Source organism: Neopsephotus bourkii, unplaced genomic scaffold (assembly GCF_033783945.1).
Source record: "Neopsephotus bourkii isolate Nb327-2 ecotype Australia unplaced genomic scaffold, CSIRO-AGI_Nbou_v1 NB_816, whole genome shotgun sequence".
NCBI lineage: Eukaryota > Metazoa > Chordata > Aves > Psittaciformes > Psittacidae > Neopsephotus > Neopsephotus bourkii.
In genome coordinates this window covers 159,135-177,463 of record NW_026901312.1, presented here as the reverse complement: position 1 = coordinate 177,463, position 18,329 = coordinate 159,135, and the positions used below count along the sequence as shown (strand labels likewise).

Genomic DNA, 18,329 nt, shown 5'->3' with positions numbered 1-18,329 from the left:
GTCTTATTCTGCAGACAGGACCTTTTAAAAGCACTCCTTTAAATACTTCTAGTTAACTTTAATGCAGTTCTTATTATACTTATGTAAGAAAAAGTAAAAGTAAGCTGTTGTTCCTGTTTTGGAGATACTGAGTCACTCTTTGGATGCCTTTTCAATATCCTTCACTGATGCATTCCACTACATAAATAACTCACTTTAATAAACTTCTAAATTAATTTTTAACGAGTCTAACATTTTTGGGAGACAACAATTTTGCTGTTCAAAAAATAAGAAACACAACTACTTATGTCTAAACATTGCAGTATCTGGACAGCATTACATCTTTTCTGACAACAGTGAAAAAGTTACGGTTAAAGAGTTTCAGGGCAGCTTAATTCAACATTTTGACATTGTTTTTCTGTGACGTCCAGTCATTCATTCTTTCTTTTGTCAGTCACATTAATGTAGATGTCCAATAAAATGCAAAAGGCTTAATTTTTTTTCCAAGAGTGACAAGTTGCTAGTTTATACTGTCTGCTTATGTTGAAGACCTGTAGTATGTCCTGAGTCATTTAATCATAGAATCATAGAACAGTTAGGGTTGGAAAAGACCTTAAGATTATGTAGTTCAGAATAGATACCAGATATTTGACAGGAAGATCAGTTTCTGTTGCCTCCTGGATGGACAATGAAGTAAAATTAAAAAGCTTCATTGACTCCTATGATACTAGTCGGAGCAGATACCTGAAGAACTGAGCACAAACACAGGAAACTTGAAGTCTGTCATTGACAGATCTCAAAAAGGTTCCCACTGCAGCTGTGTGGTAGAAAGGAGTGCTGACTATTGGGGGTATCTGTCTATGAAGTTTATGGACTGTGATTGCTGGTATGCACCTGTTGCTGTTGCTTTGAAATTGGCTGTATTGTGTGTTGCAGACAAAACTGAAGGGAAGATGAGCTGTCCTGAAAAGCACTGCTGCACCATCTTGCGCTTCATCTTTTGTGTAAAAAAACCAATTCTGCTGTTGAACAGCTAGTCACAACAACAGAAAAAGATCCTGGCAATTTTTTAAACTGGTCACTACTTTTTTTTGCTTGTGTCTGTTAAAGGCTTTCAAACTGTATTGAACTGCAGATCCCAAAGCTCACACCTGCAGGGAGGACGTGGGAAAGCCAATGATTAAGCTGTGGATGGAGGCTAGACATAAGTTGCAGTAGGGAATCAGCTCTCTGGAAAAGGCCTTTTTCAGAGGGAATCTCCATTGTTTCTGCTCCTTCTATATACCTACTTTTCGTCTGGACTTTCTCCAGCCTCTGGAGGCTTAAAACCTAAAGGATTTAGTGATGGTGTCATGTCGCAGAGCGTGATCTGTCCAATGCCTTCCTTAATGGGAAGGTAAGTTAGAGAATTACCTTACTATGTATTTCAGGTCAATAGATCAGATATTTACACTGAGTGTGATATTCTTAATTCCAGGTACCAGTGGCTGAATGTCAGGTGTCTACTCCATCTCAGTGTCACTGCAAATTCAATGGACTTTGGTTAGGATCATTAGGAAACTGCAGATTATGGATTGTTTCTATTAACTGATGAAGTGTTCATTTATGAAAACCAGGGTCTGAACTAAACTGCCAAAAGTCATTGGTATAGAAAGCGCAAAGACTACAATCCTGATTTATCATGTTTTGGTCCTGTTTTGATTTTAAACTCATTGCTCTTAAGGCCATATCTTGTACTGCAGTTTTCACAGATGTTAATAATGAAGTAGAGTTTGGTCTGTGCCAGCTTATAGGGAGATGATTGCCACATTTTTAGAAGTGTTAGTGGTTTATCAGCTATCTTCCAAGTTAATTATGGTCTAATGACCAAGCAAGTGCCTAGGGGCATGATGCAGCATGGAGATCATGAGATACTAGATCTCTGTTGCTTACAGTAGCTGAAGGTTCCAGTGGAAAATTGTAAAAATCAGGGAAATAAACATTGCAGCTTGCCAAACTGTACCATGCTGAAGTGGGATAATTTTACACGTTCATTTGGAGCATATTTTTCTGCACTTTTTGTTTTCTTTGCCAGGACACTATCACATAGTGTGTTTTTAATGTTTTTCTTTTAGTTTCAAACAGGTTCTTAACCTATGGGAAGAGTATAAGGTCTGCATTAAAATAGAACAGAAAACAAGCTAAGTGTTGGTGTTTTTAAATTCTCATGTTTTCTTGCATCAGAATAAAATGTGTGTTCATTTGAAGCTCTCTGAGAGTGGGATCCCAAAATAGCTGCAACTAGGGTCAGTCAGCCATCCTAGAGGATAAAGAGTTTTTGTTAAGCTGATTCACTCACTTGCAACAAGTACCTTCATCACTGGTATCTATATTGTCAGTCACTTGTGAAAGCATTTCATACTGACAAAACAATGAAAAATCCATGGGACTACACAATCAGTAGCCTTTTGATACAGGTTCCAGCTTCAATAGTGGAAATACCTCTTCTAATCTTCTCATTGTATTACCACACTGTATTGCATAATCCCCTCTCAAGTCCACAAGTGATACAACTTACAATTTTTTGAGAGCCAAAGGAAAGACATTCTTTTGCGTAGTCATTGAAAGTGAGAGAAATCAAATAGAGAAATAAACAAAAAGCTCAACTCGAATTCCAGTTCCTCAAAAATAAAAAAAAAAAAATAGTACTTTTTTTACTACCTTGGTACTGGTCACTGAGCAGTATTTCCTACTGGTGTTAGAGGAGCAATGCTCTTCCTTTTTATGATGTATAAAACTCTCATGGTCTCAAAACATCTAATCACACTACAGGAAAGCCTTTTTCCTGTTTTCTAGTGATTGAAGTACCAAACAGCAAGCTCACAAGTAAAATGAAACAACTGCTTCTAGTTCTTTTATGTAAATAATTGATAACAGTGAATCAGATCTTTCATTCCAATTCAAAGTCATCAGTAAGAAGGATATAAGCTTTGGTAGTTATGGTATATGTGGAATTCACTGTAAAGAATTATTTTCTATGAAATCTTTTTTTATAGAGAGTTAGAAACTAAAGGGGTTTTCTTTGGATGGTCTTCTGGTATTTCTACTAATTATGCATTTGTATTTTGAGGTTTTGAATTTAGGAGGAGGAAATCTACAACTACAGTAGACTAGTTTTGATTGGTAAAATGGTAGACCAGCTTCAATTTGGATGTGTTTATACGTATGTTCTACAGGTGAGTGGAATTTGAGAGCACAAATACGTTTCTATGTTTTGTTGCCTTTTCAGACATTCTAGGTATTAGAGAAAGTTAAAGAGTGGATCCATGCCGTGTATGTGATAATTATTTTCCAAGCTGATTTCACAGTAGTTAGTTCAGTCAGATGCAGTGCAAAAGGTGGTTCGTTGAGAACCACATTCATTCTCAGCCAGCACATATGTGCACATAGTATTGATTTCCACTTTAATGCTGTGGCATCAAAAGTAGACCTCTAATTACAAGTTTGATAAAGTAGTTGTGAATTGAGTGTCAAAAGCTATTACTTGAAGCATTTTTCTAAATACTATGCTATTAACAGTCAAACTCTGCAAAGGTATGCCATAAGCAAATGTCTTAATGGTGTTAGTAGGTGTTTTTATAAGACATTTTCAAGATAAAACTTTCAGATGTTGCTTCTTCTTACAAATGAAAAAATACACATCTGTATAAGTTATTGATGTAGGCAAGCTTATTTTTTCTAGTCTTGTGTTACATTACTGTGATTTTGTAATTTTTCTTAAAGATACACAATCAAATTATTATGTTTGACACTTGAAGCAAAGTATCAGATTGCTCTCTTGAAGACAACTTACTTTCTTCATAAAGAAGGTAGAGAAGGTGAAGAAATTCAGATACAGAACTAAAGCAATGGGTAGCCATAATAGATGTAGGTGGTGCTGATGGAGTCTATGCTACAGAAGTTTAACCTGCTTTAAAAATTATTTATATTGCAATAGAGTTCCAAAGCAATCATCAAATCTGTGATTTTAGCAAAATGAGGTACAGACTATTTCCTGTTTACTTTTTCAACGTGAGATGGTGAAGCTGCTGGGTAGAGCTGTCAGTGAGTGCCAAAGTTAGTGTAATGGGAAGATGTGTGTTACTTCTTCTTTAAGCCCAATTTACGTTCCTGCACTCCTCTTCTTAACACTTCCTAAACATAAGATGAACAGTTACTGTTGTTCTGCAGTGTAAGGAGTTGTTTAGAATTAGAATATCTATGCTGAAATCCCTTTTCCAGCTAGGAGCAAACCCTGCTCCTGAATTGATGAAATAAGTTTCATTAAAAAAAATTATTGACAAAAATAAAAGTAGGCCTTGAACTTACTTCAATAATTTCCTCATTCATCTCTAAAATGCAGCTATAAAGAGAAATGGGATGTCCATTTAATGCAGAACAGCATCAAATGAAATTCAGGTTTAAGTGCATTACATATCTTGCACAGTACAATTGAAATTGCACTCTGAATTCAAAATAGGTGGGAAGTTATATCTCTGAGCTGGAATATGGAGGGGACCCAAAGTTATAAAATACTATTTTTTTTTTAAATATTGTCACAGCAGTCATCCACTATTACAAATATGCAGAATGAGTAAAGACCCATGCACAACGTGCCTGCACCTCACTCTATTTCTCCTCTTTCCTTATGACCTTAGGATCCTTGTATCTGCCAGTATCTTTCTTGCATGAAAGCATTAATATGTTTTTTCCTTAAAAGGATTATCCCCCCAGTCTGGTTTTGGGAGGTCCAGTGGACTGCTTTACCCATCAAGGAGGTCCAAACTTGAAATTCCAGATCTGCATTCTTGTATTCATAGGATATTTTTCATTTCTGCTTAGATGGGATTTCAGTAGAACTGATAAATATTTTGGAGGGTTTTTCTTTTCTGTTTCATTTCTGTTCTCAGGGCACAGAAATGATGAGGTTCCATGTGGAAATTTTTAAGTATAAGGAGATTGCTCAAGCACTTGAGACCTCTTGAGCTGATACATATATGGGTGTCAGTCTAGATCAAAAACATGAGACAGGATAAATAGTGGCTGATAAGACACTGTCATACAAAAGCTTGTGAAACAGAAGATGTGGAATGGAAGATAAACTACTGAAGTACAGAATGTATCTGTAACAGAGCAGACTTATTTATGGCCATGAATTTAAGGTGATAAAGAACATAGGCTTTAGTCACGGTGGTCTAGGAATATGGGCAGGCCCACATGGTGCTATAGTTTATGACCAAACCAATGTTGATAACCCATGTTTTAGATACTGCTGAACTGTGCTTGCACAGTATCAAGGTCTTCTCTGTTTAACACCCTGCCCGCTCAAGCAAGGAGGCTGACGGTGGACAAGAGGCTGGAAGGGGACACAGATGGGACCCTTCAAAAACTTGTGACCAAAGCAGGTCAAAGTCCTCCAAAAATCTTAGAATGTGAAATCATTTAATTCACAGGTCAGGCCTCTGCAGGGGGCCACCACTAGTGTGGAACAGAACATTCCTGTTTTTTACTGTCTTAAACTCAATTTGCTAACTTATACAGTAGGAGGTTTTAATCCTGGCTGTTTACAGGTGCGATATGATGATTTGCTTACAGAGCAAAGCAAAAGGTGTAGAATTTGCCTATTTATATTGAAAGCTATCATTATTAAGCTGTAGCTATTCTAGTAGAGATGTTCCTTCTTTTTTCATATTTGCAATTTAACCTCTTGGTATTTCTTCAGTAGAATGAGAATAGTAGTATTTTCTTACATCCAAGACTGTGAGTGTTTAAGACTGCAGACTTTATAGTAAAAAGTGGTAAAATGCAAGTAGTTGGAAAAGCAAATTTGCAGGCTTTAGTTAATCGCTTTTTTCCTTTGCTCAAAAATCAGATGAGAGACTGCTTCACCTATATGCATCTCATCCAAAGCTCTTCTTTATGCTTACCGTGTAGATAAAATGGTGTAGCAATATCTAGCGAGTTTTCTTAAGTACAGGCATGTTCACTACAGATGGTACATTTGGAATTTTCAGCTTTAGATTTCTGGCAAGCTTTACTCATTATATCCAAGCCTGTTTTTTCTAAGGCTAGTATCTTAGATAAATATGGGTGGATTTTCCTAGGAATAGCAAATGTGTGGCCTAGCCAAAAATACTTACTGTATTCCAGTTCTTCCTCTAAAGATTTTAAAAAAATGTTGAAAATCGTAATATATCATCAAGTTATGTATTCAGAAACACTGATAATGGTTCACCAGTAAAAATTAATAAAAAAACCTGCAGCTTAAGTTAAATTAATAGGAAGCATTCATAAAGCATACCAAGAGTTTCTGATTTGTGCAAAGTAATACTTGGAGTGACACTAACTTCCTCTGCAATCTGAGGCCTTGTTCCCAAATTAGAAATAATTTTAGACCCCAAAAAAGCATTAACAAAAGCTTAAAATGTGTTCATTACGCATATAGTTGCATGGAAGAATTAGTGTAAAGACTTACTTTCCAAGTCTCACCTTAGATATACTTTTGTCAGGTGGAAATATTTTATGTTCATAATTAACAAGGGTAAATCAGAGTATAAAACATTTTTAAAATGGTATAAGAAGCTGTCTGCAAAGATTTTTTCTTGTTTCTTTAAATACATGTACATCTTTCCAGTTAAGTTACTGCAGTGTATGAGTAAAATACCTCTTGATGAATCAGCACATCTCATGACATTATCTAGAAACATATCTGATGATTTTGGGATTTTTCCTGTTGTATCTAGTTGATACAGTTGAATAGTTGATAGTTGAATCCTCCACTGCAGGAGGATTGGACTAAGTGACCTTTGAAGGTACCTTCCAATCCAAACTATTCTATTCTGTTTCTTTCCGATCTCCTTTTATGAAGACATATGGATACTTTCAGGTTTGGATGTTTGTTTTTTTTTGCTTTGTGGGGGTTGTATTTGCAATTAGAAATCTGTGTAATGCATTAGTGCATTGACTAGGAAAATGACAAGATGATCATTGTGTCACAACTGATTTTTTTATTTTTTTTGTAAGTATCTGAGTTTCTTGCATGTAGATGAAAAGAGATAGAAAGAGAGGGTGCATGTGAGGTACCTGCTCAAGTTATTTTCTAGTCCACTGGCATCAGTAGGTATCCAGACAGCATTCCTTTGGCATGGGCAGCGCCATTTTGTAGGCATAAACATGAATATAGATTATTAAGACCTGCAAGGGCAGTGCATTGGCTGCAGCATGGGAATGCGAACTGTTAGGGACATTACTTCTGCTGCAGCTTCCACGTTCAGGATTTGTCAGGTTGGTGTAGACCAAGCAATAGTGAAGGCTGTGTGTCCGATGTTTTTCTGATGCATTGGAAACATTGCTTTTCCTCCCTCTGCTTTTCCCCGTGTCCAGCATCTGATTGCTCTGTCTTCGGGATCAGAGTCACGTTGAAATGAAAGTGTAACATGACCAGCATTAGTGCTTCAAATATGTTTCATCAGTTCCCATATAACTGCTATGACGATAGCAATAAAGGGCAAGGGAGAAATAGTCCATAGTTGTGGACTACACCATATCTATTATGTGCTTCTGTTCACATACAAGTAGTTCAAAAAAATGCATTTGATCATCAGAAAAGTGATTTTAATGCATGCAATTTGGTGGTAAACAATGAGCAGAGAAACAGGGGCTGGATGTCAGCACTTTTGCCAGAAATACTTTTTTTCCACTATCTGGTTGGATACCTACTCAGCCCTGGTGAGACCCCATCTGGAATATTGTGTCCAGTTCTGGGCCCCTCAGTTTAAGAAGGACAGGGACCTGCTGGAGAGAGTCCAGCGCAGGGCAACTAAGATGATTAAGGGAGTGGAGCATGTCCCTTGTGAGGAAAGACTGAGGGAGCTGAGTCTCTATAGTTTGGAGGAGACTGAGGGGTGACCTTATTAGTGTATATAAATATATAAAGGGGGAGTGTCACGAGGATGGAGCCAGGCTATTCTCAGTGGCAAACAATGATAGGACAAGGGGAAATGGGTACAAACTGGAACACAAGAGGTTCCACTTAAACTTGAGAAGAAACTTCTCAGTGAGGGTGACGGAACACTGGAACAGGCTGACGAGGGAGGTTGTGGAGTCTCCTTCTCTGGAGACATTCAGAACCCGCCTGGACACATTCCTGTGTAACCTTATCTAGGTGTTCCTGCTCAGGCAGGGGGATTGAACTAGATGATCTTTTGAGGTCCCTTCCAATCTCTAACATACTGTGATACTGTGATATATTGTATGCTGATATTAAATTAAAAAATGAGACATATCTAGAGGAACTGCTGAGAACAGCTGTTTCTCAGTGGATGACCTAACATGTATGCCAACCGTGTCCAGCCTCACACAGACAACCACAGAAGGGCAGACACCCACCCACAGCTACTCTTCCCAAAGAAAGGAGGTGTTTCTGCTTTGTGGAGACACACCAGATTTCAGCCAGAGATACTTGAAACACCGAATGACCTGAAACACTGAATGATGTACATTATTTTAATGCTGTCATCTGCTGGCAGTGTTAACATGTAAGAGAGAGATTGTTTCCCAATCAAGAGGAAGGTGGTAGTGCAAATGTTGTTTATTCTGTTTGGCATTTTAGCGATTGCCTTGGGAAATTCCAAGGATACCTTTATTTGTGCAAGACTACAGGGTTACTTTACTGTTATTAAAAGTTAAGTAAGGTTTTGGGATGCTGCTGAATCTAAAGTCTAGATTTTTGTTCTTTTCACTGAGAATGTTGAAGACTGGGGAGAAACAGTTAATTGTTGTGTTGAACAAGTAATTCCAAGTTTAAAAATTAGCTAAGTTAACAATATTTACAAGGTGATTAAAATAATTTTTCCCATGTAAAAATACATGCCTGATTTTGTCCATCTCCTTGTGTTGTATAATGCAGTAGTTGTTAGCCTTTTTTTAACAGGATTTGTAATTGCGCTTTCATTTGTCCTTTTTACTGTATGTCACAAGTGAAACGATAAAACTGTCTAGTCTCACAGATTAAGAACACAAAAGTATATGCAGATGTTCAGTTCTTTCCAAGTGTTTATGCTACTCTGTTCTTTGGACTGCACACAAAAAAAGGATCAGCCACCCTCATTTATGTAAAAATGATTGCCAGAATTTCTTGGAGCACATACTCCTTGTTCTGTGACTTTTCATCCCTTCTACAGCCTCTCAACCAGTCTGAATTGCATTTAAAAAAGATCTTTATGCTTATGTGGCATAGGAGCCTTGAAGTCTTAAGCAGCTTCGTATTCTTCAGCTTCAAAAGTGAACAAAATTGTCCTTTTGATTAAGTATACCTAGACAGCAGCATACTGTTCCAAGGTAATACTGACCTTGATGTTGCTGCTGAACAGGTTTAATTCCAATGCACAGAAACTAAACTGTAGTGGGGTTTTTTTGTGATTTCCTTTAATGCCTTAAGGAGGTTTCTGTACAATTAGTATGAAAGGTTGTATGAAAAAAAAATCTTATCTGAAAAATTTTGGGGTTTGCTGGGTTTTGAACAGTTTTATATCTTCTTGCAATGCCTTTTTCCCTCCAGAAGCAGCTAAATTAAAATTTTACCTTGGGTTAAAATATATTAAGACATTAGTAAATAATTATTTTTATTTTTAATACATAAATCTATATATTTGGCTAAATATATTATTTGCTCATTTTGTTTGCTCTTTCTTACTCTATGTCATATTTCATTTACTCCGTCAGACCTTCTATTTATTGTTTGTTTTGTCTTTGGTAGAAAATACAGAAAAAAGGCATATTTGTTTTATACATTCAGAATAATTTTCCCACTCACAAAAACAAAACTGTGAAATGGTAATTAGTGTTGTAGAAGCACAGTCCTTTACTGGGCTCCTGTCAGAATTTCACACTTGTGACAAATTAGCTGCTTAATGCTAACGGCTAACAAATGTAGAGAAAGTGGCAAGGCAGCATCACTGTTACCCCCACTCTTAAGATGTGCATGTCTGAAATGTGAAGTGTTCCATGTGTTTGTTTTAATGCTGTCATCTTTGATTTTATTTGTGAGAAATAAATGAGATATTTTCAAGTTACTCTTTAAGTAACATCCTATAATCATGCAAAAAGTCTTTAGCCCTGGGGACCTTGACTCAAAACAGCTTCCAGTCCTGTGCTGTAACCACATTACAACACTGTGATCCTCAGAAACGGGATCCTGTCTGTGATGTAACACCCAAGTCTTTGGCATTTTTCCTGATATCTCACATTTAAGATTTGTGTAGCTTGTTTTTCACATTTATTCTGTCGTCTCGTTCTCCACTGCTAATATACAAATATCTCTCCTTTTGAAATAGCTTTATTACTACTATTTTTTCAGCTGTAGCATATTAAAGGCTAAAGCTTGAGGTTTTCCTTGCCCATGCTTTTAAATTCTGACAGTTTCTTTATGCCTAATTGTTCAGATGTTCCTAGAAGAACATCCCAACTTAGTGCCACTTTGGAAAATATTTCTCATCCTTCAGATTCTTAGAGCCATTTGTATATGAACAAGTCTAACCCATAATTTCTTATGCATTACATAAAACATTGCTCAATAAAATGCATTTCTGATAAAATGCTTCTCTGATGATTGCTGTTAAAATACATGCTTTCTCCAGCAGTGGTGTCTTATATTCACATTTACCTATTTATGAATATATTCCAGTGTAAGAGAGATAGTGTGACCAGCAGGTCGAAGGAGGTGATCCTGCCCCTCTCTTCTGCTCTCATGAGACCTCACTTGGAGTATTGTGTGCAGTTCTGGTGTCCTCAGCGTAAAGGGATATGGAACTGTTGGAACAAGTCCAGAGGAGGGCCACGAGGATGATCAGGGGACTGGAGCACCTCCTGTATGAAGACAGGCTGAGAAAGTTGGGGCTGTTGAGACTGGAGAAGAGAAGGCTGCGTGGAGACCTCATAGCAGCCTTCCAGTATCTGAAGGGGGGCTGTAGGGATGCTGAGGAGGGACTCTTCATTAGGAACTGTAGTGATAGGACAAGGGGTAATGGGTTAAAACTTAAAACAGGGGAAGTTTAGATTGGATATAAGGAGGAAGTTCTTTCCTGTTAGGGTGGTGAGGCACTGGAGTGGGCTGCCCAGGGAAGTTGTGAATGCTGCATCCCTGACGGTGTTCAAGGCCAGTTAGACAGAGCTTTGGATGACATGGTTTAGTGTGATGTGTCCCTGCCCATGGCAGGGGGGGTTGGAACTTGATGATCTTAAGTTCCTTTCCAACCCTAACTATTCTATGATTCTGTGATTTTTGAAAACATTTGAAAATTTAACCAAAGAGTTCTGCAAAAAATAAATGCCGACTCGAGTATTTTCTACAGATAACAGTGGCTACTTAAATTTCCATTCTTCCTCTCCCCATGTAGATCTGAAAATTATTTTAACACTTAAAGTTCCTTTAGTCCTATAATTTTCAATGTCCACCAACTGCATAGTTTAGTTCATGTTACAGGTTCCATCCCTAGGATTCTACTGTTACTTGTAATAAAGACAAAAGTTGTTTGTTTTTTTTTTCCTTGATATATTGTCTTTATGCATAAAGAATATATCTATTACGTAATTAGTCTGAGAAAGGAAGTTGATGGCTATCAAAAGTAGGCTGTTCAAGCACAACCTATTAAAATATATATTGTCTTATGTAAACTTTCAGACTCATTATCCTAACCTTTTTACAGTTATTTAATATTCACTCTTACAGTATGTGCAGCATAGAATTTGCAAGGATGTGAAGTTTTCTCCTTTTCTATAGACACTTCCCTGGATTAAAAGAAAAAAAGAAACAACCCCAAAGCAAAAAACACACTCCCAAAACCCCCACTGTTTTCTTCATTTGTTTGCAAAATAATTCCTCCACTGAGTAGCTCTCAGTAAGTTACTGGTATGTCCAGAGATGTTTGTGATAGGCTTGCATTGAAATACGTAAGAAGAAAAGACTTTCAGAGTAGCATCCTGAAAAGACTTATTGGTGACAGGTTGAAGTGGGCTGGACTATAGTGTTTGTGTCATGAAAAGCTGGAGGGCTTTAAATCCTCTGGTTCCCCGAGCTTTTTGTGTTCTGAAATAGTTGATGAACTCCAGAAGAGTAAAATGCAGCAAAGAAATGCATGGCCAGAGTGTTTGTGGAATTCAAAGAATAGCTGTTAGAAAGGCTCTGAAATGCAGAAGCAATTTACATGGCAGGGGCTTTTCAATTTACCAGCAGCTGTCTTTTCTAACTCTGAATATTTCCTTACCCTCAATCTTCAGAGTCAAGCTTAATTAACTTTTGTTTTAAATATGTTTCTGATGCCTTATACCTTCCTCTTCTTCTGAAAGGCAAATTAAGAGTAAATATTGAAAGATACATTTCTTGCATTTCAATTATGCTGGTGGGATAGGGAGTGATAGGTAATCATATGCACCTTTTTTCTTGCCATCATTGCCTGAAATACTGAATCATTTCTGTCTCAGAAAGAAGTGGTACTGAAAAAAGTTACTGTGCGTAACAGACGAGTGTGCAGCTCTTGTATTTTATTTTTTACTTAGAGAGCTATCAAAGTACATACCTTTAGCATCCAGGTGCTTAAGCACTGTTCATGCATGCCACAGGAAAAAGTAACGTACATCTTTTCATAGAAGTGTATTTCTTCAACAGTGTATTCCAAGTTCTCTGCATAATAGTGAGGGCATCATAAGGCAAAAATATTATCTTTACTAGGGTTTTCCTGTGTAATTCTTTGATACTGAGACAAATAAAGAATACCTGCTTGTCAGCTTGAAAACTTTGTTGGCAAGTTTGTTCCTGGAGTTTTCTCCGAATCAATACCTTGCTGTCTTAATGACAGACTGTGGATTTCCTCCTTATAAAAAGAAAATAAAATTTATCTTAATTGCCTACATATTTTCCTTGCTCTTTGTATTCTGTCCCTCTCATATACAAAAGCTAAAACAAATACTTTTCTGAAAAAATTGTACTTACTTGAAAGGCAAAATAGCTAAAGCAGTTAAAGCTAGGCTGATAATCCTGTGACCATCTTACTTCTTTTACCTGATGGCCTCTGGAGCCTGAACGTATCTTTGAATGGCAATTTTTCATTTTGCTCCTTATGAGACAAACGACGACAAAAAAGAGTTTTTTTCTTTCCATTCCTTTTCTTTCTGTTAGACTGCAGAAGGGAAACCCATGTATAGATTGACAGAATGTCTCATAACCAAGCTTTCTTTCATGTTTCTATTCTGTGTTACTTCATCACCCTGACATTAACACAAAGGAGAAGTGCAAAACCTTTTAGCAGTGTTCCTTCAAGGTGTCATTTACTAGCTTGGGAACTTCCTTTCAACATGAGCTGGCAAAGGCTATAGTGAAATGAAGCATCGACCCTTAAAGTTCAAGAGAGGCCTTTGTAGAATGGCAGTCATGCTCTGTTCTAGAACTGCATCAACTTTTTAAGCAAGTTCTATGTGATGCAAGCATCCACAAAGACAGGACATAGTTATGTTTTGATATACATTCAGAAAAAATGCTACCTCAGAAACACCTCGTTTCACCTCTTGTTGCTGCTTATGCTGCCTTCATAAACTGTTTGAAGTTTTCAGGATTTCATGCTGAGTAGAAGTTTTCATAGATTTAAAGAACACTTGATGAATTTCCAGCATCAGTTGCATCATATTTGTTCATCAAGTTAGTTAACAAATTAATGTAATGATTAATCTGAAGGCCTTTCTGATTTTAACTGCAGAATTCAGTCTGTTCCAAACAGTAGACCTCAAGCAAAAATCTAGACTAGGGAAAATTAAAAGCAATGTGGAAACAACGTAATTTTTATGTGCAGACTTTTAGAAATCTTCATTTTTACATTGTAGTTGAAATATTACTTAAAGGAACTGTAAAAGATAACTGATTAAAACAAGTTCAGTTGCATATATGATTAATTCACACAGTGGGAAACTGGTTGTAAGTGCAATTTTATACATATGACCTTGAAATGAATAAACCGACTTATATTTGTCACTCTCATTATAAATGTAGAATGCAGTTAACGATAATCTTGGCAGAGAAGCAAGATCCTAACATAAAAATCTGCTTACTAAGTAGAATTATATCATTACTGGACTTTCAATATGATGAAAAGTATTTTCTGGTATGTGAGTACTAGTGAAATCTTCACCAAAGTTGATTTAACTTGTGTGCTGTAAAACTGTCTGAAGATCTAATTCTCTCTGGAATATGCCTTTTTTTTCTGTGAGAAATTTACATGAAATTTCTTACTGTGCTTTAATTCAGCAAGTATGTGTCATGCCACTTCTTATACTTGCATGCTACCATAACAGTCCTTTAAAGGCTTGGCTGGTTCTTAAGTGAAGTTACGACTGTAGTTACTTCTACTTCAGATGAAATTTAGTTTCATGTTGCTAGTAATCCTGTGTTACTGTGGATTACTGCTGGGAGGTGCAGTCACCTCCCAGGTCCACCACACATTCCCTCTGTTTTTCCTCTACAAACATTACATGGTGCTGGGGTGACATGGGTTTGGTGATCTGGAGGAAATACAACCCTTTTGATGGTGCAGCATGGATGTAGCTAACAAAGTAGCAGCTATCCGTATACTCCACTGGGAACCATAGAAAAATTTGAGCTGTTTCTTCCATTCATCTTCATGCAGCCTCCTGATAAAATCATAATGACAAGGGAAGTTTGTAAATCATGAGTCCTGTAAATATTTCTTAAGACAGGCATTTTCCTATAAATATTCATACATTTTAAAAAGACACTACTTCAAACAAACACAGAACTATAACGCTGTTTGAAAATCCTTGAAAATTAAGAAGTATATTTTTAAAACTTTTTTGCTTCTCTGATTCCTGGATTATCTACTTTTCAAAATAATTCTGTAATAGGATAAAATATTGGTTTATCAATTAAGAGTTAAATAGGCATTCTTCAAATGAAGAAAAGGCTTGAAAATAAGGCTTCGTATGCAATATAAACTTCAAATTCAGTACTGAAAAATTATCTGATTAAGTTTGGCAACCAAATGAGATACATATATAGTTGTGAAACCTTGATCCAGCTTTAGGATTTATCCGTATCCAACTTGTCGCTTTGATTTTCTGAATAAGTATTACACTTTTCTCACGGATTATATATATCTTACTTATCTGATAAACTGAATGGTCTCCTTTGAAATTCTAACTGCTTAGCATTGCTAATTATATTGGCTGTTGGTATTGCTAATTATATTGGTTATTGGTGGGGTTTTTTTGTTTCCTCTCTTACTATTTTTTTTCTAGTCCTATTTGTCCTTGTTTTACATTAATCCATTCAAAACAAGTTATCCTAGTGTTTCTTATCTAAGTGTCTTAAAAGGTTAAGGGAAAAAAGTTGCACTAATAATAAGGAAGTAAGAAGTGACTCTACCCAAAACAAGCTGTACCAAGAGGAAGCAACTGTGATTCTTGTCTGTAATAATGGGCGTCAACTTTAATGCAAAAAACACGTGTGTTTTCCAGATGTCTGTGTAAGCAGTCTGTCAACCACCAGCAACATAGCTGACTTCACTTAGCCTCCTCTGAAGTTCTTGCCATGTTGTTATCTATTTTATGCGTTGACTTTTTAAACTTCTTTCTTTGTGGCTACCCATGCCTTACATTATCTTTCTATCTCTGTCTCATCAACTCCCCATCTCTTTTCCTGTCTCATCTGAAACTCTGTGTCTCCTCTTCACAGCAGCTCACTAGCTCTACTTCTTGCTTGTGTCGCATTTCTGCAAGGGAGCTGCTTAACTGCAAGGATGAGGGTGAAACTTACTGGTAGAAAACACCCTGTGAAACCTATACTGCAGGCAAATTCACAACAGCTTTCCTGCTGTAGCCATGGTGGCTCTATGGGTGACTGCTGTCACCCTTGTAGAGAGCATGGTTCAGGGCTAGGCAAGGCATCCCACTGTGGCTGGACAAACACTGGAAGTTTTGTGTTTTGCTTCAGCAGCTTACATTTATACTCTTACAGCCCAGCTCTGCTTCCAGACACAGGGTATACCTCTGATGTGGGAGGTACTTCTGTTTTTTGTTGCTTCTGGAAAGGCAGCAGGCTTTCACAGTTGGCACAAGGCATGACAAGAATGTGCCTATACAGAAGCTTTGAGCATACCTGGCATATAGGTAGTTTTAAGGCTTGCCTCTAGACAGCAGTGCAGTCATCTTCCCCTTGGAAAAGAGTGGTATAGGCTGTGCCTCCTAGAGGTTGTATGGACACCTACATACCAGCAACATGAACAGTTGTGAGACAATGCAGGACAAAAATTCTGTCTGTAATGGAAGATTTGGTTCAAAATCAGAAACTAGTATCCAAGAGTTCTTTATATTGCTGTGGATTATGTATTATTGCATGTCTTTGTTGCAAACTGTGCACATTTCCAGTCAGTAAAACGCCTACCATGCAGAACTTAATGATTGTGATAATGTTAAAATGTGTTCAGAGGAGTATTGTAGCATGGGTGCAAATTACTATGAGGAATTAAGTATTGCAAGACACTGTGGGTAGTTGTGCATTTGCACCTAAGGATGAGCAAGGGCAAAACCTTTAACTTCAGTGATCTGTGCTTACTTGGAAAAATGTTTGTCTGACTGCAGGCATGGAACCCGTTGCGCTGGAGAGGTGGCAGCCACAGCAAACAACTCACACTGCACAGTAGGAATCGCCTTTAATGCCAAGATTGGAGGTATGTGAGACAATATCCCACAAAAAAAAAAAAAGTAGGTAATGAGCCATTTGTGCTAAATGGTACATTCAGACCTTTCTAACAAGAGAAGGAGATTTGCATTAATAACAAACCTAGCTGGGTTAGCAAGTAAATCTCAGTTGTAGAGTGACCATTAAATATCAGTACTGAAGGAGCTTGTCTGCAGTGACACTTCTCCAGTGCTCCCTGGAACACTGACTCTCAGTACACACATAAAAAAAGGTGAGACCTTTGGTGAAAACACAGACCCCAGAATAAGGACATTTGGGGTTTTTCACAAATTCAGAGCTATACATGGTGAACTTTGACAAACCAAAAGTAAGTGTACACATCAGGAATATTGCCTTGCATATTGAGCCCAAAATAACGCGTGCTTGTGTTTAGCTGTTATTGGAGAGAATCTTCTTTTGATCTCTCTGTGTGATTGGATTATTGCCTGGAATACAGGATTCAGTTGCACATTATTTTACTCCGGCCAAGAGGTTACGTTGTTTCTGTGAATTCTTAGTCAGTGGCTACTCAGTTAAGACCTTTGACTTAATTTGTGGAGATGACTATCAAGATGTCATCTGTTTTATCTCCTGGGCTGTAGCCTGCCTGTACCAGATCTTAAATGCTTCAAGTGAAGTTTTACCCTGAACTTTTGATGAAATCATGGGATTAGTGTATTGGCTTTCAGTAGAAAGACCTAGCTCAAGCTCATTAATTGTTGATTTTCTTTCCCAAAATAGAGCCCATCTGTGAAAACAGAAACATGTTTAGATACAGCAGAGGATAGTTCAGAAATACGAGCAGGCAGAGTTGAGGCTATGTTTCCCCAGTTAATAGTACTGTATCTGTTCTTTACTGAATCAGTAAAAGTTTAATCCATATCAAATGTGAGCACAGCTGCATTTCAAATTAGCCAAAGCACACAACATCATCCTAATGTCAGCTTTCTGTTTTCCTGCTGGCTTCAAGAGGATAGACAATACCTGATCCAATGTAAGGTTAGAGTGATGCAGAAAAACAATTTCCCTTCAGGTGAAGAGCCTGCCTGCACAAAGTTGCCCTGTCAGAGTGGTTTAGAAAATTAGAACGGGCCAGGTGAGTTGAGTTTGTGGCAGATAAACAGGCTGTCCCATGTGGACATGGCATTTGGTCATGTACCAGCATTATCAGATCTTATGTGTTGGCAAATGAGAGTCAGAGGAGAGTTAGTGCACTAGTAGAGATAAAAGCTTCTGGTAAAGTTTCAGTTATGAGTTAGAAGTCACACAACCTGCAACAGCTTGGGCATGTCCTTGAAAAGTTTTTCATTAGTAACAGTGGCTTCTTAAAATGCTTATTAAGCATTAGGAATGTGCAGAAATAATGTTTTAGAAACCCTTCAGGCATATTAGCTGAATCACAGCCTTTTCTAAGTACAGTGTAAAAACTGATTCAGATAGACATAATATGAACGTAGTTAATGTGAACAAAAAAGACTGGATATGTATGCCTTTATTTATTTATTTATTCATTTATTTATTTATTTTGCATGGAGAATATAACAGTCTTCAAGAAATTTCAACGATCTCAGTGAAATAAAAATTTTATCTG

General features: G+C 37.3%; 1 protein-coding gene across 2 annotated transcripts in view; it reads left to right on the top strand.

The window, feature by feature from the left end:
• The window catches only part of PCSK5 (proprotein convertase subtilisin/kexin type 5), a 269,863-nt gene that overhangs the window by 92,733 nt on the left and 158,801 nt on the right, over positions 1 to 18,329 (top strand). For both annotated transcript variants that reach the window (XM_061355628.1, XM_061355629.1), the window contains exon 6: positions 16,639 to 16,727. In XM_061355628.1, coding sequence (XP_061211612.1) covers positions 16,639 to 16,727 — 89 coding nt within the window. The remainder of the gene's footprint in view (positions 1 to 16,638; positions 16,728 to 18,329) is intronic.